The 26,306-nt window shown below is 39.4% G+C and overlaps 2 protein-coding genes and 1 long non-coding RNA gene across 4 annotated transcripts; 1 reads left to right on the plus strand and 2 right to left on the minus strand.

Annotated features, from left to right (window-relative positions):
- Positions 1 to 135: 135 nt before the first annotated feature.
- Positions 136 to 9,090, minus strand: LOC117994737 (luciferin 4-monooxygenase-like). Of its 2 annotated transcripts, XM_034982690.2 has the most exons (11): positions 8,934 to 9,088; positions 7,691 to 7,828; positions 7,028 to 7,235; positions 5,820 to 6,186; positions 5,249 to 5,411; positions 4,995 to 5,134; positions 4,145 to 4,283; positions 2,900 to 3,121; positions 2,203 to 2,373; positions 618 to 764; positions 136 to 205 (listed from the first exon to the last, which is right to left on the minus strand). In XM_034982690.2, exons 2-10 carry the CDS (start codon positions 7,808 to 7,810, stop codon positions 642 to 644), a joined length of 1,653 nt encoding a protein of 550 aa, XP_034838581.1. In that variant the 5' UTR covers positions 7,811 to 7,828; positions 8,934 to 9,088; the 3' UTR covers positions 136 to 205; positions 618 to 641. The 2 variants fall into 2 exon arrangements, with proteins under 2 accessions (XP_034838581.1, XP_069364062.1); XM_069507961.1 differs by lacking the exon at positions 136 to 205 and having other exon boundaries at positions 411 to 764; positions 4,187 to 4,283; positions 8,934 to 9,090.
- On the plus strand, positions 6,357 to 10,882 carry LOC138404329 (uncharacterized). Its single transcript, XR_011238330.1, has 3 exons — positions 6,357 to 6,799; positions 9,762 to 9,790; positions 10,649 to 10,882. It is a non-coding gene; the product is annotated as an uncharacterized lncRNA (long non-coding RNA).
- An 866-nt stretch (positions 10,883 to 11,748) lies between these two features.
- Positions 11,749 to 25,162, minus strand: LOC117994672 (luciferin 4-monooxygenase-like). Its single transcript, XM_034982626.2, has 10 exons — positions 25,008 to 25,162; positions 23,912 to 24,119; positions 20,019 to 20,219; positions 19,303 to 19,456; positions 17,849 to 18,011; positions 17,086 to 17,225; positions 15,939 to 16,065; positions 13,967 to 14,188; positions 12,850 to 13,020; positions 11,749 to 12,467 (listed from the first exon to the last, which is right to left on the minus strand). The coding sequence occupies exons 1-10, from the start codon at positions 25,122 to 25,124 to the stop codon at positions 12,342 to 12,344; spliced, it is 1,629 nt and encodes a 542-aa protein (XP_034838517.1). The 5' UTR covers positions 25,125 to 25,162; the 3' UTR covers positions 11,749 to 12,341.
- Positions 25,163 to 26,306: the final 1,144 nt, after the last annotated feature.

Here is a 26,306-nt window from a genome sequence, read left to right on the forward strand (position 1 = left end):
GTAGCGGTAAACCTTACAGATATATTTAATAAGTAAGTAGGTACGTCTATAAGAATTGGGTATTTGACTACAATTTTTTTATTACTTTATTATAAACTAGGATAAAAATAATGACGTAAACCGAAAAAACTAATTAAATCGATCAAATAACAAAAAATTTATGAGCATTTAAATATTTCTGATTAGACAGAGATAGCGATATAGAATTTTGACGTCACACCTTACTAATGCCATAGTAGCTTCGCGCAGTTTCATACAAATTTTTGTTTTGCGATAAAGGGATAGAAGACCCTCCCACTCCAAAATTAAAATGCCTGTAACTTTGTAAATCTTTGTTGGATTTTAATATTTTGTTCAGCGGTATTTTGTTCATAGGTACGTCATTATTTTATCCTAGTTTATATAATAAAGTAATAATATTTATCAAATTCAAAAGTAGGAAAATACCCAATTATATACATAACACACAATCATCTGTTTGTGCAGTAGGTTTGTATGGCGGTCATTTTGTAGTATTTGTTGTTATAGCGGCAATAGAAATACACATTGTGAGAAAAATCCTCATTTGCGATTTTGTAAAATCTCAAATTTCTAAAACGAATTATTTGGTGATATTGTACATTTTGTTTATTGTAACGATATCACAATTTGCTCTTAGCTTTCACCATCTCTCGCAAAAGTTTCCGCATGATCTTTCCACTGGGCGTCTTAGGTATTTCACTCACGAATCTTACACCCCCACGGATGTGTTTAGGGTTTGAAAGCTGAAATCCAAACAAAAAATATTTTTCGAAAACTCTTTTTCTTTAGTAGTAATAGAATAATGTGATGTTTTGTTTGCGGTAGCTTCAATCAATCAGCCTATTCACGTCCACTGCTGAACATAGGCCTTCCCAAGAGTCCACCACCACACACACGATCCTCCGCCTTCCTCATCCACCCAGCGGTGGCCGATGGCCATTAAAAAGAATAATTTGGAAAAAATAATCACGAATTTTATGTATTTTTAACATGAACGCATGCTGTACGGAAGGTACAGACAGACAGGTAAAGACTTCACAATCCACAAATGACAAAAAACATCAAATTTTTAACATAAAAATAAGAGTAAGTTCTACGGAAAAATATGTTTTATGTTAAAAAAAATAAAAAAAATTGTCGTTTACGCATTGTGATGTCATTAATCGCCTTCCGTATAGATTAATTATGTTAAAAATTACGATTTTTTTTTAAATTTTTCTAATTTATTTAAAATAATATAATGAATTCTAGCCCCATAAACTCCCGCTATACAAAACATCACATCATTTTGTTATCGTACTTTTATCAGCTTTTATCTTACACTAGCTGATGCCCGCGACCTCGTTCGCTTGGATTTACGTTTTCGAAAATCCCGTGGGAATTCTTTGATTTTCCGGGATAAAAGGTAGCCTATGTCACTCTCCAAGTCTTAAACTATACCCACAAAAAATCGTCGATCCGTTGCACCGTTGCGACGTGATTGAAGGACAAACCAACAAACAAACACACTTTCGCATTTATAATACGGGTAGTGAAGATATGGGTAGTAATTTGTAACTCGCAGACCATGTTATAATGTCGTCACTAGGTCCTGATACCACTATTTTTTTTCCAACTTTACCTACATATCGTACGCGACAGGTCGAGATGGCAAACGGAGTGTGAGGCTGGGGTACACCAGGAACGCAAGCTACCTTTATACCAAACTAGCTTCTGCCCGCCGCGGCAGAAAAAACCTACTTTAGATAATTAAAACATTCCCATACAAACTTTCATCCCCTATTTTACCACCCTTATGGGCGAATTTTCCAAAAATCCTGAAACACGTATTTCTTCATTTATGACCGAAATACCAAATACCAATTTTCATGCAAATAACTTTGAAAAATTACGGACTTTCATACAAAGTTCCATCCCCTATTTAACCCACTTAGGGGTGGAATTTCAAAAAATCCTTTCTTAGTGGATACCTACTCTTTACAAAGAATATACCCTCCAAATTTCATGTCTTTAGGACCAGTGGTTTAGGCTGTGCGTTGATATCTATGTCAGTCAGTCAGTCAGTTAGTCAGGACTTTGAATTATATATATACCAAATTTAATATAAATCGGTATAAACGGTCAGAAGGACGAAGTCGCGGGGATAAGCTAGTGAAGTATACGATATGTACGGTATATTACCTTTTCAGCAACAAAAGCCTTAATCTCCTCTTCACTCAGATTACTCCCAGATTGATGCACCACAAACGCCCGTGGTACCTCCCCTCCAGTTTCATGAGGCACCCCCACTACTCCCGCGTCTCTTATACCCGGGTGCTGCAGTAGTACTGCTTCTATTTCTGCTGGTGCCACCTAAAAATGTAAAAGCTGTATAAAGCAGACAGATGAAGTCAGACATATTATGTACATACAGCAAACCCAAATGACCAAAGTAATGAACCCAAATGGTATTTTTTAGGGTTCCGTACCTCAAAAGGAAAAACGGAACCCTTATGTTATAACTTTGTTGTCTGTCTGTCTGTCAAGAAACCTATAGGGCACTTCGTTGACTTAGAATCATGAAATTCAGTAAGATAACTATATTAAGTGAGGTATCAGGTGAAAGGGCTTTACTTGTGCATTCTAAAACAGATTTTTATTTATTTTTAGACATAATTGTTTTTGATTAATCGTGCAAAATGTCGATAAAATACGATTGTAGTACGGAACCCTCAGAGCGTTTGGCTGCAATTAGACCTGCTGACAAGTCATGATGCAGCCTAAGTGATGATGGAGCGCGCTTGCCTAGAAGATGCCTATGTACTCTTGACTTGAAGCTGAAGGTGCCCTTATTAAAAATGGAGGGGAAAACTGATGCTGGAAGGGCGTTCCATATTACCTGATACCCCTTATACTTGATAAGCTCCTTCAGCCGATCAACAATAAAGAAGTACTTGTCGTCATCATAGTACCCAATATCACCAGTTCGGAAGAACTCCTCATCATCGAAGTCATCCCTTCTATCCTTCCCGACGTAGCCCTTCATGATTGAGGGACCTTTCAGGCAGATTTCTCCCGGCTGGTTTGGGCCTAGAATTTTTCTTGTCTCTACGTCAACTATCTGGAAAAGATTTTTTGTTTAATTTTTTCATTGCTTTGCATTTGACGACAATCAGTACCCTTATATAGTCGACGCATTTTAAACTGAGTCGTCGAGTTATCTGTCTGTTTTGCTCGCACTTACCTACGACCTGTAAGTGCGAGGGAAACAGATAGATAACTCGACGACTCAGTTTAAAATGCGTCGACTATAATAAATGCGAAAGTGTGTTTCTTTATTGGTTTCTTGGTTTATTTGTTTGTTGGTTTGTCCTTCAATCACATCGCATTGGAGCAATGGATCGACGTGATTCTTTGCATCATCATCATCATCATGATCAACCCATCACCGGCTCACTACAGAGAACGGGTCTCCTCTCGGAGTGAGAACGGTTTTGGCCATAGTCTACCACGCTGGCCATGTGCGGATTGGTAGATTCTTTGCATGGATAGAGTTAAGGACCCGGAGAGTGACATAGGCTACTTTTTATCCCGGGAAACCAAAGAGTTCCCACGGGATTTTAAAAGCCTAAATCCACGCGTACGGCTATGGGTTGATCTTGATGTTTTTTTTTTTAAATTTATAGACTAGCGCTTGGCTGCAATCAGACCTGGTGGCAAGAGATGATGCAGCCCAAGATGGAGCGCGCTTGCCTAGAAGATGCCTATTCACTCTTGACTTGAAGGTACCCATATTATAATTGGAGACGAAAACTGATGCTGGAAGGGTGTTCCAAATCTCAACGGTTCGAATAAGAAATGAGGAGGCAAATTGCTTCTTACGTCTTATCGTCTTGGATCATGATCATCATCATCATCAGCCTGTGGACGTCCACTGTTGGACATAGGCCTTCTCTAAAGAGCGCCACCACACCCGGTCCTCAGCCTTCCTCATCCAGCCACTTCCCGCCAGCCTCTTTATATCGTCGGTCCATCGTGCTGGAGGGCGTCCCACGCGGTCTCCACTCAAGGACTTTCCGGCTCCAACGGCCATCGCCTCTACGACAGGCATGACCAGCCCATTGCCACCGATCTTCGATCTTACCTTTATAATATTGTTGGCTATCACACGGCCAACTCCACCAACCTTGGTCTCCTGGGCTTCAAGGTAAGTGTCTCTGGTAGCAGCTAGAGTACATTCGGTCATACCGTACCCTTGTAATACTGCGATCAGTTTTGGGAATCTGAAATCAGTAAACAGTCGGTCAAGTGCAAGTTGGGCTTGCACACGAAGGGTTCTGCACCATCCTACAAGAAATAACACTTTATGATTTTTTTTTATTTTCCTGTCGGGAATTTTTAAATCGGTATCAGTACCCTTATTATAAATGCGAAAGTGTGTTTGTTTGTTGGTTTGTTGGTTTGTCCTTCAATCACGTCGCAATGGCGGAACAAATCGACGTGATTTTTTTCATGGGTATAGTTAAAGACCTGGAGAGTGACACAGGCTACTTCTTATCCCGGAAAATCAAAGAGTTCCCCTGGGATTTTAAAAACTAAATCCATGCGAACGAAGTCGCGGGCATCAGTTAGTATTATATAAAGAAAAAGCTGACTGATTGACCGACTGATTGACTAACTGACTGATCTATTAACGCACAGCTCAAACAGCGGAGTCTTAGTAATAGGGTCCCGTTTTACCCTTTGGGTACGGAACCCTAAAACCGATAGACGTTGGGGTCCCAAGGTGCTAGAAAAGCGACCTCTCACCGGAAAGCGCAGCGTTGGAAGACTCCCCACTAGGTGGATAGACGATGGTGGTCATACGAGTCTGCAGGTGCCGCTGGATGGCGGCGGCACAAGACGGTGGCGTGTGGAAGTCCCTACAAAAGACCTATGTCCTATCGGTTGATGATGATGATGATTATGATGATGATGATGATAATTCTACTAACCTCTGCTTTACAGCTGCTATAGTGTCGTCTCTCAGAGGAGCTGCCCCGCAGTACATTATCTTCACTGTGCTGACGTCATAGTTCGCTTGGGACTTGCACACTGCTATGAGCACAGGTGGCGCCACAACCATTTGCACTACCTTGAGGATTTAAATAAAATAAAACAAAATACATAGTATACCTAGGTATGATAAATAACAATTCAATAAAGAAAACATCAAACGAAACAAAACAAAGAACGAGCCAAAACTCACTTTATATGCCTCAATGGTCTTCATAAAGAAATCAGCATCAAACTTAGACAAGTACACCACAGTACCGCCAGAATAGAAGATCCTCGCCACCCCTATCATACCCATGACATGGTACCATGGGGTTATATGCAAGCTCATCTCCTTGGGATCCACGGTATCCGGCCTGCAAGACAATATTGTAACGGTAGCTACAGATTTTTTTGTCCGCGCGAATAGGGTCTTGTACTGAAGACTACCTACTTTAAAAACTAACTTATAAATAACTTATCGAACAGACTTAGGGTGAGATCTATAGAGCGCACTCTGACTTAGCTTAGACTTAAGACGGAGTTAAAACGAGACAGAGGTGTATATCTCTCACAAAAAAGTCAGTTCTGCTGCGTATGCGGTAAAAAAGATTCGCCAGAAACGGCGAGACTAGTATATTTTAGTTACTTTCACAGCATTAGGTATGTCATATGGTATATTATTATGGGGTAGTGCTGCTAAAAAAATCAAAAAGTTTATTTTCCTAAACCTAAATCTAAGCAGATGAACTCGCAGGCTAAGAAAGATATATGTTTCAACTTACGCTTCACAAGAAGCTATCAAATTCATATGCGTCAACATAACTCCTTTAGGCAAACCCGTAGTTCCTGACGAGTATAGAATGACTGCTGTATCTGTTTGTCCCATCACATCTACCACTGCAAAATTCTCCAAAACTATCTCATCTTGATTTACAGAATTTCCATCTTCAGTAGCAAAACCTTTGATTTGATGTACGGGTTTTGCTAATTCTTCATACAAAAGTGTATTATTTTGCCTTTCTTGACCGAAAAGTACAAGTTTTTGGAGGTAAGGTAAGGTTTCGAGAGTTTTTACATGTGTTTTGTAAGCGACTGGCGAATAGAAGATGATTTTTGGTTTCGATATGCCCAATACGTGCTTTAGTTCACCTGCAAAATAATAAATATTTTCATAGATACCTACCTAAACCATGTAATTTTTATTTTTTTTATTTGTTGTTATAGCTGCAATATACATGCGTATACTCTGTGAAAATTTCAACTCTCTACCTATTAAGGTGCATGAGATACACCTTGCTGACAGATAGAAGGATGGACAGCATAGGCCTAGTAATAGGCTCTGTTGGCACCCTTTAGGAACGGAACCCTAAAAACCAGACAAGTGCCAGTCAGACTCGCGCAAGGGTTCCGTACTACAGTCGTTTTTTTTTCGATATTTTTGCGTGATAAATCAAAAATAATGCATAAAAATAAATAAAAATCTGTTTTAGAATGTTTCATATAATATTCCACTTGATATAGTTATATCTTACTTTGAAAATACTAATTATTTGTTCATTAACAACATTTTAGTTTTTTTATGTGATGTCACCACAAATCCAGGGTTATTTTAGCGTTTAAACTACCGTGAGTCAACAACGGGCTCTACGGGCAGCGGCACGCGCGTCCCGCAGTCAAAACCGCGGCGCGTGCGTGAACGGACTCCCTTGAAAAAGGACCCCGTATGGGTTCGAAACTAGTCGGGCTAACGTCGACTACACACGTGAGTAAGCCGGGACAGATATTATTTAGAAATCCAGGGTTTTCAGATTTATTGCTTTACTTGTGCTATAAGACCTACCTACCTGCCAAACATGATTCTAGGTTAACGGGAAGTACCCTGTAGGTTTTCGTGACTGACACGACAGACAGACAGACAACAAAGTGATCCTAAAAGGGTTCCGTTTTTCCTTTTGAGGTACGGAACCCTAAAAAGATGAAGTTTTCATACCTTTTGTATAAGCTGGATTTACACAAGTCACAGTGGCGCCAGTACAAATAATTCCTATGAGGGTACTGAAAAATTCCTGCCTGTTCTCTGAACAGATGGCGATCACATCTCCCTTTCCAACTCCCATACGATTGAGGGAGATGGCGAGATTCATAGCACTTTTGGCTAGATCTCGGAAGGTCAGCTTTTCATGTGTTTTCCCGTTGATCTGTAATTTTCAAGCATTTTTCATATTTCACTTCAAACCACAGACACAGATACTTATTAGTTTTTAGAAGTTGTAAATATAATTTTTTTTAATATAACCTACTGTAAACCCAAATATAAATTTTCATGGAAATAACTTGAAAAATAACGAACTTTCATTCCTTTATTTACCCCCTTATGCAGTAGAATTTTCAAAAATCGTGAAATACGTATTTTTTATTCTTAATCGAAAGCCTGAATACCAATTTTCATCGATGTAACTTTAAAAGTGATTGACTTTCATGCAAACTTCCATCCCCTATTTACCCCCCCCCCCCCCTTAGGGGTGGAATTTCGAAAAATCCTTTCTTAGTGGACACCTACTCGTTGCTATATATAAGTCAGTCAGTCAGTCGGGACTTTGAATTTTATATAGGTGCATATATAGATAGATTTTATAACTGCTTTCTTGTTTACCAAGGCAATTCCATGTTTGTAAGACCATATTTGTCGAAGGACGTATTTGGCAAAGTTCAGCGGCATCGGCACTTTCAGTAGAGTGTCCTCTCCGTACACATAATTTGGCTTACGCAGCATTTTTGAATTAGGTACAATCTGACAAAAAGTTAATTATCTATAACTGATAACTCATAAGTCAAAAAAAATCGTCTTCGAAAAGTCAAATGATTTATTCAAAATAGGTAATAAATTACTCTTTTTATCCGACTTCAAAAAAAGGAGGAGGTTCTCAATTCGTCGGAATCTTTTTTTAATTTTTTAAGTATGTTCCCCGATTACTCGAAGACGCCTGAACCGATTTTGAAAATTCTTTTTTTGTTTGAAAGGGTATACTTCAAAGTTGGTCCCATTTAAATTTGGTGAAGATCTGATGAACATCTTCGAAGATAGATACTGGAACTCCTCAACGGATACGAGTAAATTGCTCGCGATCAGTGTAATAGCTCCGTAAACAGTAGATTTTTAACCATTCATAGCATAATTCCATGGGGCCACTAAAAATTGTGAAATAAAAATTGTTTACAAAAAAAATAAAAACCGACTTCGATACACAAACACTAAAAATTGAAAAATAATTTAATTTATTACCGAATATATTATGTATACAAGAGTTAATATAGTTCCATAATAATATTTTTGGGGTCGGTGCCAATGAGGTGCCATTGTGGAGTCTCATAAAAATTTGAAGTCTAGACGATTCGCGCAGCTAAAGCTAATTGGCACCGGCACCAAAAATATTATTATGGAACTATATTAACTCTTGTATACATAATATATTCGGTAATAAATTAAATTATTTTTCAATTTTTAGTGTTTGTGTATCGAAGTCGGTTTTTATTTTTTTTGTAAAAAATTTTTGATAGTCAGATGTTGGATTTGTAAAAATAGTGGTGATAATTATTATCACGCAAACTTAAAACTAAAGCTACGAGGGTTCCAAACGCGCCCAGGTCTGAGAAGAGCCCACAACAAACTCAGCCGGGTATTCTTTTTATTATCACCACTTTACAAAATTACTTGTAGGTAAATCTAAATAGGTTAATGTAATAGGTTTTCATTGGAGACTGTTTAGGTTTAAGCGTTTTATATAATATCTACTATTCATGAATTGTAACTGTCTGTTTCCATAAAAATAAATTAAATAAAGTAAATAGGGTACCTACCTAATTGTGTAAATGTAAATAGGTACCTGCCTACTTACCTATCGTTATTAATTTGCCTGTAGTACCCTAAATAAATAATTCACGTACAAAACCGGCCCTTTTTGCAACCTTTGTCTGCCTGACTGAAAATGCCTACACTGAGCCAGTATGTTGGTATCACTAAAATGATTTCTCCGTTTAGTCTCGTACCTAACAACATAGCAATTATCAGCCGTATAAAATTTACTTTGTAGGTACTTATATCGACGTACATGGAAAAACATCGTATCTCATTTTTCACAATTTTACAGGAAAGCCTGTCAAAGATTAAAAAAAAATATTATTGAGTTCTGCCTTAAAGATATCCAGCCTTAAACGATTATTGTCAACAAGAGAAAATCTACACTTTAGTATAGTGTAGAAGTTATTATTATTAAAAGTACTAGCTGATGCCCGCGACTCCGTCCGCGTGGATTTAGGTTTTTTAAAATCCCGTGGGAAATCTTTAATTTTCCGGGATAAAAAGTAGCCCATGTCACTCTCCAGGTCTTTATCTATACCCATGCAAAAAATCACGTCAATCCATTGCACCGTTGCGACGCGTTTGAAGGACAAACCAACAAACAAACACACTTTCGCATTTATAATAAGGGTACTGATACCTATTATTGATGGCAGTCTTAGGCCAGTATGTGTTATTAAATACTTAGGTAGGTACATTTTTACTATCTTCAGTGGATGCTAACTTAATCTTTTTTAACTGGCTAAAATCGTAACGCTAATGAATTTAGATACAGGCGCAAAAAAAGCAGTTTTTGTAGGTATACTAAGAATATGATTGTACGTCAAAATAGCAAAAAATTGAGTTAAGTCGTTTTCTCTTGCAGGTGTCGCTATTTTACTACGCATCTCTTATGTAAGTACCTACATGATATTCTCTTGATAATGTTATCAAAACTAATAATTAATTACGTACTTTATCAGTTATGTTTATTAAGGTTCCGTACCCAAAGGGTAAAACCAAACCCTTTTAATGCTACTCTGCTATCAGCTTGACGACCTCCCTGGGGCAATAGTGAGCGCTGTGGTCTAGCGGGAGAACCCGGGGCCGGTTCCCGATAGGGGCAATTTGGGAATTTACAATTTATTCTAAATTGTATGGTGGCCTGGTTATTACGAGCAAAGGCGTGCCGCAAAGCGATAAAGCGTTCCGGTACGATGCCGTGTAGAAACCGTTAAGAGGTATGGGTTTCATAAAACTGCCATACCGCTTCCAAGGTAGCCTGCTTCCATCGTAGACTGCATAACCACTTACCATCAGGTGAGATCGCAGTCAAGGGCTGGCTTGTAATCTAAATATATAAAAGGAAAAGGTGACTGACTGACTGGCTGACTGATCTATCAACGCACAGCTCAAACTACTGGACCACAGGTGAGAGAAACTTCTCTCATCTGTGTACTGGACGGATCGGGCTGAAATTTGGCATGCATCAGATAGCAGCTATGATGACGTACTTAGGCATCTGCTAAGAACCGATTTTTGAAAATTTATACTCATAAGGGGGTAAAATAGGGGGTTGAAATTTGTGCAGTCCACGCGGAAGAAGTCGCGGGAATAAGCTACTTAGTTAAATATATAAAAAAGTGTCTGTCTGTCCGCGTATCGCAGGTCTCTAGCTCGAAGATGTAATGAGTTAGAAACCTGAACAAAATAATGAAGTTGACCCAAAACTGAACATTGAGTTGGAAATTAAAATAAATTATTATTTTACAGCTCAATAATATGGTCCCGTTTGCACCCTTCGGGTACGAAACCCTAATGATCATGATAAAATACAAACCGGGCTTTCTGGAGATACGACTGGTACAAGACAATGAACGCAATCTTAAAATACCCAATAAGTAGGTACGTAAAATTATCTAATCAGCATCAATATCAATATTTTAATAACAATAATAAACAATTTATCTTATCAATCAAATTACTAGCCACACATGAATAAAAATATCTATCACTAGGTACCTCTACATTTTTTTTAAGTTTAGTTTTTTGTTGGAACCTCAAAAAGAAAAACGGAACCCTTATAGGATCACTTTGTTGTCTGTCTGTCTGTCTGTCTGTCTGTCTGTCTGTCCGTCCGTCTGTCTGTCAAGAAACCTAGAAGGTACTTCCCGTTGACATAGACTCATGAAATTTGGCAGGTAAGTAGATGTTACAGCTGACATTTGGGGAAAAATCTGAAAACCGTGAATTTAGGGTTAGATCACACAAACAAAAAATTATATTGTGGTCATGAACTAATAATTAGTATTTTCAACTTTCAAAGTGAGTGACTATATCAAGTGGGGTATCATATGAAAGGTCTTCAACTGTACATTCTAAAACAGATTTTTATTTATTTTTATGTATCATAGTTTTTGAATTATCCTGCAAAATGTCAAAAAAAAAACGACTGTAGTAGGGAACCCTCAGTGCGTGAGTCTGATTCGCACTTTGCCGGTTTTATTTTAATTTGGCTGCTACAACTAGAGGGGCGCCTATGTGGTGCTTGCCTAGGGCGCTCTCGACATTTAATCCGCCTCTGCCTACGATAGAGTCGCTTCAACGACACACGATTTGCTGTAACGATTAGTAGTTAGCATAGATAGAAAGAACACCTCACGACTATACGTCCTAGTCGTGACTTTTTTTATCGTTTTACGACTGTCGTGCTAGCTATTCCCATTGTCGTGACAACCTGTCTCACAGCCAAAAAAACCTGTCTACAGTTTTACGTAAAAACATCGCTGAAGTTGTACTTGTGCAGCAGGCGGTTTATCGATCTATTTTAGTGGATAGTTTATAATGTTAGGATAAAATAAAATAAAGTAAACTAAATAAAAAATAAATTTATTTACAAAAACACTTACCTAATCTATTACTCACAATACTTAAAATTTAACATGATTCTAGGTCAACGGGAAGTAGGTAGGTACCCTATAAGTTTCTTGAGATACCTACACGACAGACAGACAATAAAGTGATCCTATAAGGGTTTCTTTTTCCTCTAGAGGTACGGAATCCTAAAAATAATCTGGAGCAGTAAAACAAATTATACATTCCATAAGTACAAACTTATTGCTATATAAAAATTTACAGTAACAATTTCGAAACTTTTCTTTGATTTCAAAATTAGTTTCATAGTACAATTAAAATACAAATAACATTTAACAATATAAAATCCACCATATGTCTCTTGTATTAAAGTTTACTTTTCTTTGATTTCAAAATTTAGTTTCACAATAATGCATATAAAATTTATAAAATACAATAACACTTTATCAATGTATAATGCACCCTACAATTATTCTTGTTTTAAAGTTTAATTTTCTTTGATTTCAAAATTTAGTTTCATACTAGGTGCATATAAAAATGTATAAAATAGAATAACACTTAGCAATGTAAAATCCACCCTATAGCTTCTGTTTTAAAGTTTACTTTTCCTTGTCTTGGCTATCTTCCTAAGTTCTCGTCTCAGTATCTTCCCAGTCTGATTCTTTGGCACCTCATCTATGAATCTCACTCCACCACGAAGATGTTTTGGATTTGACAGCTGTAAAAAAAATTGTGGTCACTAAAATTGACAGGATTTAATATAGTGTTGTCTTCTTTCGTAATGTACAGTGCGAAAAGGACAACATGATGATGACACTGTATCAAAAAACTTTTATTAGATCTTTATTACACTTTGTTGTGATCAGCCCTGCGATTGTCTAAAAGTTATTCCATTGATCGATGACATCGCATAAGAGCTCAAATAGAGGTTAACGAACGTTACGTAAGTAGGCCACTCGGAGTCAATGCCGCGTTGTAGGCGGGGCATTAACCCAAGTTTTGCACGTTATACATTGCGGGTATTTACAATTACGCTGAGTTTTAGCTAGCGCTGGTTACACCCTGTATAGATAAATGTGAACTGTTGGGTAAACTCTTACCCTTTCCGCAACAAAGTCCTGAATCTCCTTTTCAGTGAGGGTTACCCCAGGTTGTAACGCGACGAAGGCCAGAGGGACTTCCCCAGCGGTGGGGTGTGGGATGCCCACCACACCTGCCTCTCGGATAGATGGATGTTTGAGGAGTACCGTCTCTATTTCTGCTGGAGGCACCTGGAATCAATGAGAGGTGTAGTAACTCATGTATGAGTATTTAATTATAGTGTGTAAATGTCGGCTCGACCATCTCACTGTCCACGTCTTCACTGTGCGGGGGTCCGAGCTCGACTGACAGCCTCAGTACGATTACCCCTCCCACGCACACTGCGTGTGGTGCATGTGAGGGTAGGTTAGGAATAAATATGACAGATGGGTTGTCAAAGTAAAATAATAAATTAGTGCATGCCTGATGCTCGTGTTTGATTGACACATCCTCACATGGCGCAGTCGTTAAATTAAAAAGTGTATTAAAGTTGAAATATGAAGAGTGTATTGAGTTTATATCCTTATATGGTGTTGTGTTGATTTTATTATGCTAGTTTTAATATTTAACAGAAATTATTGTATACCTCAAAATTTTATCGCATGAATTATTATTGTCAAAATGAATGGTGAGTGTTTGTACGTTTTTTTTTTTTTTAAAGGGAGGATATTAAGTAATATTGATTTTTAATAATTTTATGTTTTGTTTTAAAAGGGGGAAGATGTGAGGGTAGGTTAGGAATAAATATGACAGATGGGTTGTCAAAGTAAAATAATAAATTAGTGCATGCCTGATGCTCGTGTTTGATTGACACATCCTCACAGTGCAGACCCGAGACGACAAGTGTCCTGAATGTACTAAATGTGTTAGTATGAATGCAAGCTTGTATGTATTATTTGCCTGTATGCTACAAGAGGTATATGATTTTCGTTGTTTATCCTGGACTAGATGATGCCCGCGACTTCGTCCGCGAGGATTTCCGCGATAAAAAGTAGCCTATGTCACTCTCCAGGTCTTTATCTATGCAAAAAATCACGTCGACCCGTTGCACCGTTATGACGTGATTGAAAGACTTACTTGATTGGCAAACCTCATAAAAAAGAAAAAACTAAATATGCATACGGAGCTCTTAAGTACCTGATAGGCTTTATACTTGATAAGTTCTTTCAGTCGATCCACAATATAGAAATACTGGTCGTCATCGTAGTAGCCAATGTCTCCAGTCCTGAGGAACCCCTCTTCATCAAAGTCGTCCTTTCTGTCCTTGCCGATATATCCCTTCATCACCATCACGCTTTTCACACAGATCTCCCCCTCTTGATTAGGTCCTAGTACTTCTCGAGTTTCTGGATTTACTACCTAGAAAGAAGAAGTCAAAGTCAAATGACTTATTCAAAATAGGTAATAAATTACTCTTTTCGATAGTCAGTTGTTAGATTTGTAAGATATAATGGTGATAATTATTACGCAAACTTAAAACTAAAGCGACGAGGGTTCCCAACGCGCCCAGGTCTGAGAAGATGAGGATATATTTAGGTCTTACCGCGGTACTGTGGGTGAGATCTATAGAGCGCACTCTGACTTAGCTTAGACTTAAGACAGAGTTAAAACGAGACAGGGCTATATCTCTCACATAAATCTGTCTCGTTTTAACTCAATCTTAAGTCTGAGCAAAGTCAAAGTGCGCTCTATAGATCTCAACCTCAGAGTCACTAAATCGTTACTTAAGATTGAGTTAAAACGAGACAAATTTATGTGAGAGATATAGCTCTGTCTCGTTTTAACTAAACTTAAGTAACGATTAAGCGACTCTGAGTACGGCTGTTAGAAGTTCAACATCATCATGATCAACCCACTGCCGGCTCACTACAGAGCACGGGTCTCCTCTCAAATCTAGATGGGTTTTGGCCATAGTCTATCACGCTAGCCAGGTGCGGATTGTCAGATTTCACACACGTTTGAGAACATTATGGAGAACTCTCAGGCATGCAGGTTTCCTCACGATGTTTTCCTTCACCGTTAAATCAAGTGATATTTAATTACTTAAAACGCACATAACTTCGTAGTTAGAGGTGCGTGCCCGGGATCGAACCCCCGACCTCCGATTAGGAGGCGGGCGTCCTAACCACTAGGTTTTCACAGCTTATACGATTCTAGAAAATAAAATTCTTTAAATGACAGGTGATAATAAGACAGATCTATAAGAGCATACTGTGACTTTGCTCAGACTTAAATAAAAGTTAAAACGAGACAGATTAATTATATGCAAACCAAGACAGTTAATAGTGACGTTGTGAGTGTATTTTGCCGGACAGCTCGCGAAGCTCCAACGAAAAGAACAAGAAAGAGGGTAGTTCGTTACTGCCCTTGACAGCTCGAACTTCATCTCACGCAGCACCGCAGTCCCGTCGTGACCACGACCCGTGCAATTGGGTTGAAATATCGACAAATAAAAACATCAAATTAATCGTGGTATATACCTACCCGTTATTTTTATTTTATTGGGAAAACCAACAGCTTAAATCAATCTATTATAATCTTAAAATTAAGTAACTAAAAACTAATGATAAGTTTTCACAATTAGAAAGAAATCTAAATATATAAAAGGAAAAGGTGACTGACTGACTGACTGATCTATCAACGCACAGCTTAAACTACTGGGCGGATCGGGCTGAAATTTGGCATGCAGATAGCTATTATGACGTAGGCGTCGGCTAAGGGGTTTGAAATTTGTGTAGTCCACGCGGACGAAGTCGCGAGCATAAGCTAGTTAAAACTAAGATGAACACTAACTGTGAACTATAACTAGATATAATTTTCCATGCCATTTTCATTTTCGGCTGCCGCACCAACCCGCGTGCTTTCGTGATTCCTTTTGTCAAAGGTTGCCTGGAAGAGATCGCTTTAGCGATAAGGCCGCCTTTGCATGCTACAGCTATTAGATTAAGATCCTTGTATGTTTTTTCAATGTTTACTTTGTGTTGAGTGCAATAAAGTATAAATAAATAAATAAAATAAATAATTACGTTGAAAATAAGTCTATATGCTGGATTCTAGGCTATGGTTATCTACATTAAAATATGACTATTGAGTATTAACCTTATCTTACCTTAACGATAGTGTGAGATATAACAGTCCCAACGCTGCCAATTTTGTCAGGATTAAAGTTTAGTGTGATAGCCAATGTAGTTTCTGTCATACCATATCCTTGTAACAAGGCTTGGACGCTCGGGAATCTATAAAAACAATAGGTAATATTATGTACGCTGGTATGGTGGAGTGAGTTCTAGAGGCGTCTCTAGCCCTTGTGGCGCCCGTGTGCCCGTTGAAAAGAGCAACCGCCGAGTTTCTTGCTGGTTCTTCTCGGCAGGAAAGGCATTCCGAACCAGTGGTAGATGCATCCGACTATTCGTAAGTACTTGTAAAAGTTTATACGAATAAAAAAGATTTTCATTTTCATGTTCATTTTCATTGTGCAACCAGTACCCTGGCGCCCTCTAGTCTAGAAGGAGCAGGGTCAAAATGGAATACTAAAAGTTACCTATATTTTCAAACGGAAATTCGGATGCAAATGGTGCAATTTTAAATGATGACGGCGTCAGCCATAACACGAGCTCAGGGTCTTTGAGAGCGCCGGCATCGACGCATTTTTGGAGGTGTCGCATTAGAGGGCGCTCGGCGCCCCCTTAGACCCGGCGCCCGTGTGCGCCGCACACCCTGCACCATAGGTAATTACGCCTCTGGTAAGTTCCATAGTCTTGATGTCATCATCACCAACCGATAGACGTCCACTACTGGACATAGGTCTCTTTAAGGAGACTTCCACACGCCACGTCCGTCAACCTAGTCTTCCAACGCTGCGTCTTTCGGTGCGAGGTCTCCATTCCAGCACCTTGAGTTACCCCCAACTACACAACCCCCAACAACTTGAGGTAGGTTTTACGAACTATGTGCCCTGCCATTGCCACTTCCGCTTCGCAACCCGTTGAGCTATGCCAGTTACTCTAGTTCTCCTACGGATCTCGTTATTTCTGATTTGATCACGTAGAGAAACTCCGCACATAGCTCTCTCCATCGCCCGCTGAGTGACTCTGAGCTTTGTTAGCGACCATGTCTCGGATCCATATGTCATCACTGGCAACACGCACTGTTCGAAGACTTTGGTCTGCAGCAAAAAGAAATTTTGGACAAGAAGACATTTTCCCCCCGTTAACAAAAAAAAGGTACCTAGGTAGGTATATATTTCTTGGTCTTACTTTTCCCTAACAGCTTTGGCAGTTTCTTCGTACAGAGGCGCGGCGCCGCAGTATATAATAAGCACAGAGCTCGTGTCGTACTTCAGGTTGGACTTGCACAAAGCGATCAGGGCGGCAGGCACCACTGTCAGTTGTGATATCTGGAAATTATTAAATCAAATCAAATGGTGTAAGTGACGCAAATTGCTAATGCGCGTGGCCACCGTTTTAGTGACGTCAGCACTAGACACAACCAGTACCGTTGAGAAAAATGTACGCCTATCGTGTTTTGGATAAACACATTTTGTTTCGTTCTTGTTTGTTATTGTTAAGTTTTTGTTAATTTATTTAAGTTGTTCTTTCCTTTTTGGGTTCAATATGAGTAGAAAAAAAAATAGTCGTGCTCGTGAGGCATAGGTACATATAATATAAGGTACACATTGAAAGTCAAATAGGTAGGACAGGTACCCTACCTGCTTAAATTAATATCTTGCAAAAAACCAATCTCTGTACCAAATTTCGTTAAAAACAGTACCGCAAAAATAAATTATTCTTGGGGAAGTACCTAATTGGCTATTCGATATGGAGGTTACGATATACGAAGAAGCTACAGTCTGCGACAGGTGGAAATGGCAATCGGGGTGGGGACGCCCTGCACACCCGCACGTCACACGCGTTATCCCGCACCGGGTTAGTGCGCGGGCTGCGCCGGTGTGCGGGGCGTCCCCACCCTAGTTGCCAACTCGACCTGTCGCGTACTATATCTAGTTATTTCAATAAATACCTGATACTTTTCCACGGTCTTGAAATAAAGATCGACATCGAACTTGGGGAGGTACACCGACGACACACCTCGTGTGAAGGAAGCTAAATTACTGATGAGGCCCATGGTGTGGTACCATGGGGTTATTGATAGACCTCTGAGAGGGGGGATGGGGGTACTGGGTCTGTAATAGATTTGGAATAAATATAAATGTACTAGCTGATGCCCGCGACTTCGTATGCGTGGATTCTGGTTTTCAAAAATCCCGTGGGGACTCTTTGATTTTCAGAAGCATATGTCAATCTCCAGGTCTTTAACTATACCCATGCAAAAATCACGTAGATCCGTTGCTCCGTTGCAACGTGATTGAAGGACAGACCAACAAACAAACACACTTTCGGATTTATGATATGGGTATGGATGACGGCTAAACTCACGTCACAAGACGATAAAAAGACGTCCTAAGCATGTCCTTAACGACCTCGACGATCAAATCATGACTACACAGTATACGTGACCCTATCTTGTAGGGCAACACACAAATACAACGTCTTTATAGAGTCTTCACCGGCGAAGACGAGGTCCCCGATTTCTAACGGACGTAGACTCCGTCACGACCTCGGAGGTATACGGACTAATCAAGTCAAACTAACCCATTCATCCTAACGTCTTGTCATCCTAAGCCGTGGTATGCGGGACGTTCCCTCCCACATTTAACGCTGTGGCCTTATTAGTGGGAGGTCCCGGGTTCGATTCTCGGCAGGAATTTTATAATTTCTAAATTGTCTCTAAAAAAATGTAACATATATTATTCTAAATAAACATACATTTTCTCTGGTCTGGTGGGAGGCTTCGGCCGTAGCTAGTTACCACCCTATTGACAAAGCCGTGCCGCCAAGTGATTTATCGTTCCGGTACGATGCCGTGTAGAAACCAAAAGGGTTTAATAAAAACTGCCATACCCCTTTCAGGTTACCCCACTTTCATCTACTGCATCATCACTTACCACCAAGTGAGATTGCAGTCAAGGGCTATCATGTATCTGAATTAAAAATACCGGTCAAGTGCGAGTCAGGCTCGCGCAACGAGGGTTCCGTACTACAGTCGTATTTTTTCGATATTTTGCACGATAATTCAAAAACTATGATGCATAAAAATAAATAAAAATCTGTTTTAGAATTCACAGGTGAAGCCATTTTATTTGATACCCCACTTGGTATAGTTATCTTACTTCAAATATTGAAAATACTAATTTTTAGTTCATGACTATAATTTAATTTTTTTTGTGTGATCTAACCCTAAATTCACGGTTTTCAGATTTTTCCCCTAATGTCTGCTATAAAACCTACCTACCTGCCAAATTTCATGATTCTAGATCAACGGAAAGTACCCTGTAGGTTTCTTGACAGACAACAAAGTAATCCTATACGGGTTCCTTTTTTCCTTTTGAGGTTTGGAGAACCCTAAAAACTTACGAGCATAACGTTATAACGTTGAGGTGCGAAATCACTACACCTTTGGGCAGTCCCGTGGTGCCAGAAGAGTAGAGAATGAACAGAGTGTCATTCTCCCCATCCACATCTGCCGCCTGAAACTCCTCATATTTGATATTTTCTGTTAATCTGTAACCTGAAAAATGATCATCATCATTCATCGGTATGACATGATCAACCCATCGCAGGCTCCTATCAGAGAGAAGGTTTTCGGCCATAGTCTACCACGCTGGCCATGTGCGGATTGGTAGACTTCACACACCTTTGAGAACTTTATGTAGAGTTCTTAGGCATTCAGGTTTCCTCACGATGTTTTTCTTCACCGTTAAAGCAAGTGACAATTTATTGCTTACGGTCTTAACATCAGCCCATTTTGGCCAAAACCGCAGGTGGTTTTTTTGGCCGAAGATGGCCGAAGCAGAAGGTCTGGTCACACACTATCTAAATATATAAAAGGAAAAGGTGACAGACTGACTGACTGACTGATCTATCAACGCACAGCTCAAACTAGTAAACGGATCGGGCTGAAATTTGGCATGCAGATAGCTATTATGACGTAGGCATCCGCTAAGAAAGGATTTTTGAAAATTCAACCCTTCAGGGAATGAAATAGGGGTTTGAAATTTGTGTAGTCCACGCGGACGAAGTTGCGAGCATTAGCTAGTTAAAAAATAAATAGCTATTAATTAGTAACATACCATCTTTCTTATTATTTCCTCCGCTGTTTGGTATAGCTATATCCTTATACAGAATCGTGTTCGTAGGTCTCTCGTCTCCAAAAATGATGATTTTCTTCAAATAAGGTAGAGCTCTGTAGTTTTTCGCATGCGTTTTATATGCTAACGGTGAAAGGAAGATGAATTTCGGTTTCGCTATGCCCATAACGTGTTTAAGTTCGTCTGAAAATAGGAGCAAAATATATATATATATTTTTTTTATTTATTTTTTAAATAGATATAGCGAGCAAACGAGCAGGCGGGTCACCTGATGTTAAGTGATTACCGCCGCCCATGAACATTTGCAGCACCAGAGGAGCCGCCGATGCGTGCCGGCCTTTTAGGAATTTGTTGGTCCGCCCCTTGAATAACCCCATGTTATAATCTAGTGGGAACACCGCCGATGGGAGTTGGTTCCACAGTTTGCACGTGCGTGGAAAGAAGGATCTGGCGCAACGGACGGTCGAAGTGCACCAGACACCCAGAGGGTGAGAGTGAAATTCCTTAAGGTGGGGTGGTGGTTATTATTAGCCGAGGATTGTATAGGGAGTTCATCATCATCAGCCTGTGGACATCCACTGTTGGACATAGGCCTTCCCTAAAGAGCGCCACCACACCCAGTCCTCAGCCTTCCTCATCCAGCCACTTCCTGCCAGCCTCTTTATATCGTCGGTCCATCGTGCTGGAGGGCGTCCCACACTACGCTTGCTTATACGCGGTCTCCACTCAAGGACTTTCCGGCTCCAACGGCCATCGCCTCTACGACAGATATAGGGAGTTGGGACACTCAAATAACACCAGCTAGGTAGATCTCGATAGCTCTACGGTTAAAGGAGCGGACTGAAAAACGAAAGGTCGCCGGTTCAAATCCCACCCGTTGCGCTATTGTCGTACCTACTCCTAGCACAAGCTTAACGCTTAGTTGGAGGGAAAGGGGAATATTAGTCATTATTGACTAATCTATAATATAAAAATGAATCACCAAATGTGTTGCTCATCGCAAATCTCGAGAACCGCTGAACCGATTTCGCTAATTCTTTTTTATAATATTCCTTGAAGTACGAGGATGGTTCTTACGGAGGGAAAAGTTTAAAAAATTTGATTCGACTGTTAGGCGGAACGAAGTTACTCCTAGCACAAGCTTTACGCTTAATTGGAGGAGAAAGGGGAATATTAATCAGCAACTTGGCTAATATTCTTTAAAAAAAAACTCCAATTTCGAGAAGTTAAGCAGTTAGAAGAGAGTTAGCCGCCGAGACCAATTCGGCTGGGCAGGCGTTCCGGAAGCTACGAGATGTCTTCTCGTTCAAAATTCCTCAGTGCTTGAAGAGTTTTCGAATAGTGCGTGTTGCCAGTGATGACATATGGATCCAAGACATGGATACTAACTATGCGTCTCATAAGAAAGCTCAGAGTCAATCAGCGGGCGATGGAGAGAGCTATGGAGTTTCTCTACGTGATCTAATCAGAAATGAGAAGATCCGTAGGAGACCCAGAGTAACCGACATAGCTCAGCGGGTTGCAGAGCTAAAGTGGCAATGTGCGGGGCACATAGTTAGTGGAAGCACCAGAGAGTGCAAGGGAAGCCCCCTCCCCCCTCCCCTAGGTGTTGATTTTGCTAAAAAAAATTATGAAACTACTGAAAAGCTAATAATTCGTTAATTCGTTAATACCTATAATAGGAATATACACACTCACTCACACTCAAACACACACAAACACAAACCCATTCACCGAAACACGCGCGCGCTCATACACACTCTAAAGTAAAAATAATAATCTTTGTCATGGCATATCTGGGAAGAGACTGACCCCCATGACACGGGTTAACCTAGTTTGGGGATCGAGGGTAATTTTAACCAAAGTTGTAATTGGAATAGAATAGAATATAATAGAATAGAATAGAATAGAATAGAATAATGTTTTTTATTCATATAAACTTTTTACAAGTGCTTATGAATAGTCAGGTAGTTTTAATTTACCACTGGTTCGGTACCACCAACTACCACTCATAGGAACAAATAATTGGAACAAACAACCTAAATCCACGCGTACGAAGTCGCGGGCTTCAGCTAGTAGGTAATAATGTGTAGTGTACATAATATAATGTAGGTATTGTTAGTATATTATCTTTGCATAATAATGGTACAGTAGTAAAGATAAGCTGTGTTATCTATAATAAAATATACAGATATCGACAAAGTAGTGCAATAAAATACACTTATAATGTAAGTAAGTAGATAATACATATTAAAAACGATTCCGATGAATTGAGAACCTCCTCCTTTTTTGAAGTCGGTTAAAAAATACTCCTCCTAACGCAGAAATAGAGATTTTAAATTTTTTTTACAAAAAAAATAAAAACCGACTTCGATACAAAAACACAAAAAATTTAAAAATTATTTAATTTATTACCGAATATATTATGTATACAAGAGTTGATATATGTAGTTCCATAATAATATTTTTTGGTGCCGGTGCCAATTAGCTTCAGCTGCGCGAATCGTCTAGACTTCGAATTTTTATGAGACTCCACAATGGCACCTCATTGGCACCGACCCCAAAAAATATTATTATGGAACTATATCATCTCTTGTATACATAATATATTCGGTAATAAATTAAATTATTTTTTAATTTTTAGTGTTTGTGTATCGAAGTCGGTTTTTATTTATTTGTAAAAAAAATTTATTCACAATTTTTAGTGGCCCCACGGTATTAAAATATGCTATGCCTGGTTAAAAGTCTACTGTTTACTAAGCTATTACACTGATCGCGAGCAATTTACTCTTATCCGTTGAGGAGTTCCATTATCTATCTTCGAAGATGTTCATCAGATCTTCGGACCAACTTCGAAGTATACCCTTTCAAACAAAAAAAGAATTTTCAAAATCGGTTCTGGCGTCTTCGAGTAATCGGGGAACATACATAAAAATATATATATATAAAAAAAAAAAGATTCCGACGAATTGAGAACCTCCTCCTTTTTTTGAAGTCGGTTAAAAAAGAAAAGAAAGGAGAAAGAAAACACGTTAATTTTTGAATAATAGTCTACCTATAGACCCCGATAGGTCCAGATGGCTATCGGGGTAGGAATGAGGTGGGGGGACGCAATTTCAACCTGTCGCGTACTATAGGTAGTTCATATCATGTGAAACAGAAGGAAACTGTTAGGTCAGGAAGTTTCGCTTCAATCGCGACAATCGCTTTCGCTGTTCACTATGTTAAAAAACCGGTCAAGTCCGAGTTGAACTTTCACAGGAAGGGTTCCGTAAGTATAAGAAACAACAATTCTTTTTTTTCGGATTTTTAGGGTTCCGTACCTCAAAAGGAAAAACGGAACCCTTTATAGGATCACTTTGTTGTCTGTCTGTCTGTCAGTCAGTCAAGAAACCTACAGGGTACTTCCCGTTGACCTAGAATAATGAAATTTGGCAGGTAGGTAGGTCTTATAGCAGACATTCAGGGAAAAATCTGAAAACAGTGAATTTAGGGTTAGATCACACAAAAAAAATTAAATTGTGATCATGAACTAATAATTAGTATTTTCAATTTTCGAAGTAAGATAACTATATCAAGTGGGGTATCATATGAAAGGGCTTTACCTGTGCATTCTAAAACAGATTTTTATTTATTTTTATGCATTATAGTTTTTGAATTATCGTGCAAAATGTCGAAAAAATACCACTGTAGTATACGGAACCCTCGGTGCACGAGCCTGAGTCGCACTTGGCCGGTTTTTCCCTTTACTTGTGCTGTAAGACATTGCTGCCAAATTCTTGACAGTCGCGACAGACAGACAGACAACAACGTGATTCTACAAGAGTTCCTTTTTTCGTTGGAGATTTGGAATTCTAGAATCAAGGTATACGCACCATTTGTATATCCAATATTAATCGTAGTAGCAATGGCACCAGAACAAATGATTCCTATAACACTACTCCAGAACTCCCGTCTGTTCTCTGAACTGACGGCGACCACGTCTCCCTTTCTAATGCCCATACGTCGGAGGGAGACGGCAATATTCATGGCTTCTTGCGCGATTTCGCCGTATGTGAGCTGTTCGTGTGTCGAGCCATTTATCTGAAAAAGCCAAAATATACCTTTGTGTGTGTACCTTAACCACTAGCGGAGTGAACTAGAGTGAGACAACTCTCTGTTGATCCTGAATCGACGATATGTCACATAATATTAGGCTATGGGTGACGTGAAATCAAAGAAAAATAGGCGATTCTTAGGCAGCTACCTAGCGTCAAATAGAGGAACATTTGACGCCTGCCAGTGACGCCGAAGACTCGACGTTTTTGTACAAGTAGGTATCTTACTGTAGTGAACTGTGCAACTAGGCTATCACAGTTTTTATAAAATCGGCCAAGTGCGTGTCCGGTTACGCACAGTGTAGGGTTTCGTAGTTGCCATACTCACATAATTATTTTAGAGTAGACATCTGTTCCGTAAAGCAGTAGGTAGGTACTTAAAGCAAAATAATTTTTTAACTTCGAAAAAAAATCGCGCCATAAAAATATGCCTACAGTACCCAGATATCAATACTTACCTATAATATAGGTACCTACCTATTTGTTTACATAGTAGGTACATATAGTAGGTACGCGACAAGTCGAGATGGCAACGCCCCGCACACCCGCACAGCCTCCCCGGTAACCCGGTGCAGCGCGCCGGCGCTATGCGAGGCGTTCTCACGCCTCCGATTGCCATCTCGACCTGTCGCGTACTATAGGTATCATCATCAGCCTGTGGACGTCCACTGTTGGACGTAGGCCTTCCCTAAAGGGCGCCACCACACCCGGTCCTCAGCCACTTACGGTACTATAGGTACCTATAATACCTACCTATTTCTTTCTTTAGTTCACTGATCGAATAACAACATAATAACAAGAACGTATGACGTCCTAAGTACTACCTATTTACCTATTTACTCACAGAGACCTATAAATACGCAATTTTACTCACCAAAGCAACTGTATCGCGGTTTTCTTGTATCTTGTTCAATATAAATTCACCGAAATTCAACGAAGCGGTGACATACCGGTCCACAGGCCCATACACGTATTTTGGATTTTTTATCATTGTCACTAGGTTTTATTGACGTGTGTAGTCGTCCGAGGTATAATACTGACTGATGATTGTAATTTGTAGCTAAACTCACGATATACAGTAGGGTTTAGTATGACTGATTTTACTTTTCGACCTTGATGTAATTCGAGCATCGAAACTCAACAACGTCAGAGTATAGTACGCGGCCGTAAGTAATGTATATCATCTGCCTTTAGAATGACATTTCAGCTTTGTAGGGCGTTGTCTTTGTCACTCATACCTATATGACGTTTTGACAGTGCTCTACAAATCTGCTATCTCCTCTCCTTCTAAAGGTCGGTGTACATTACTTTCGAGCGAGTAATGTACAAGACGTGTAAATTAAAAATTAAAATCACCTCCGAGAAGTCAAGGCTATCATTATATAGCACTGTGCCTAGTCGGGATCAAGTCCTTATCAGAGTGAACTAGAGTGAGGGAACACTCGGTTTGATCCTGAATATCGACGATAATGTCAAATGACATAAAATCATAGAAAAATAGGGCTATATAGGGCTCCCTGTGTCAAATTTACTAACATTTGACGCCTACCACTACTAGTGACGTTGAAGCCTCGGCGTTTTGTTAGAATTTCCCTATAACTGTCGTGAACTGTGTCCTTATGATAAGTAGGTACAAGTACCTACCTAATGATGTCAATTATTTGAGGACTAGCTGATGCCCACGACTTCGTACGCGTGGATTTAGTGGAAATCCCGTGGGAACTCTTAGATTTCCCGGGATAAAAAGCTAGCCTATGTCACTCTTCAGGTCTTTAACTACACCCATGCAAAAAAACATGTCGATCTGTTGCTCCGTTGCAACGCGATTGAAGGACAAATCATCAAACCAATAAACAAACACACTTTCGCTTTTATAAATATGGGTACTGATTAAGATGGTTGGACACCGGCTGGGAAAACCGTTGATAATCCTCGAAAACAGTTTCAGATTTTCATCAAACATAACTAATAACCATCTCGAATAAAAGAAACCGCATTCAAATCGGTCTATCCGTTTAAGCGCTGCAAATGCTACAAATACACAAATAATTAGTAGGTACACAATTTAACTTATAACACCCCTGCGTTTGCGTCGGGGATTAAACAAAGACCTACATAAATACCCTTGACTTAAATTTTAAAGTCATAATTTATATTCGGCACCCCCGATTTT

Source organism: Maniola hyperantus, chromosome 27, assembly GCF_902806685.2.
Source record: "Maniola hyperantus chromosome 27, iAphHyp1.2, whole genome shotgun sequence".
NCBI lineage: Eukaryota > Metazoa > Arthropoda > Insecta > Lepidoptera > Nymphalidae > Maniola > Maniola hyperantus.

Bases quoted from the DNA above. Each gene is read 5' to 3' on its own strand.
- LOC117994737 (XM_034982690.2), bottom strand. From the start codon at position 7,810: ATGCTGCGTAAGCCAAATTATGTGTACGGAGAGGACACTCTACTGAAA. The intron at 4,284-4,994 runs GTTAGTAGAATT...TACTGATTTCAG, and splicing joins ATAGCAGCTGTAAAGCAGAG to ATTCCCAAAACTGATCGCAG. The intron at 2,374-2,899 runs GTAATATGGAAC...TTACATTTTTAG, and splicing joins TCAAGTATAAGGGGTATCAG to GTGGCACCAGCAGAAATAGA.
- LOC117994672 (XM_034982626.2), bottom strand. From the start codon at position 25,124: ATGATAAAAAATCCAAAATACGTGTATGGGCCTGTGGACCGGTATGTC. The intron at 19,457-20,018 runs GTATGTTACTAA...ATCATTTTTCAG, and splicing joins AGGAAATAATAAGAAAGATG to GTTACAGATTAACAGAAAAT. The intron at 12,468-12,849 runs GTAAGAGTTTAC...TTTTTTTTACAG, and splicing joins AGGACTTTGTTGCGGAAAGG to CTGTCAAATCCAAAACATCT.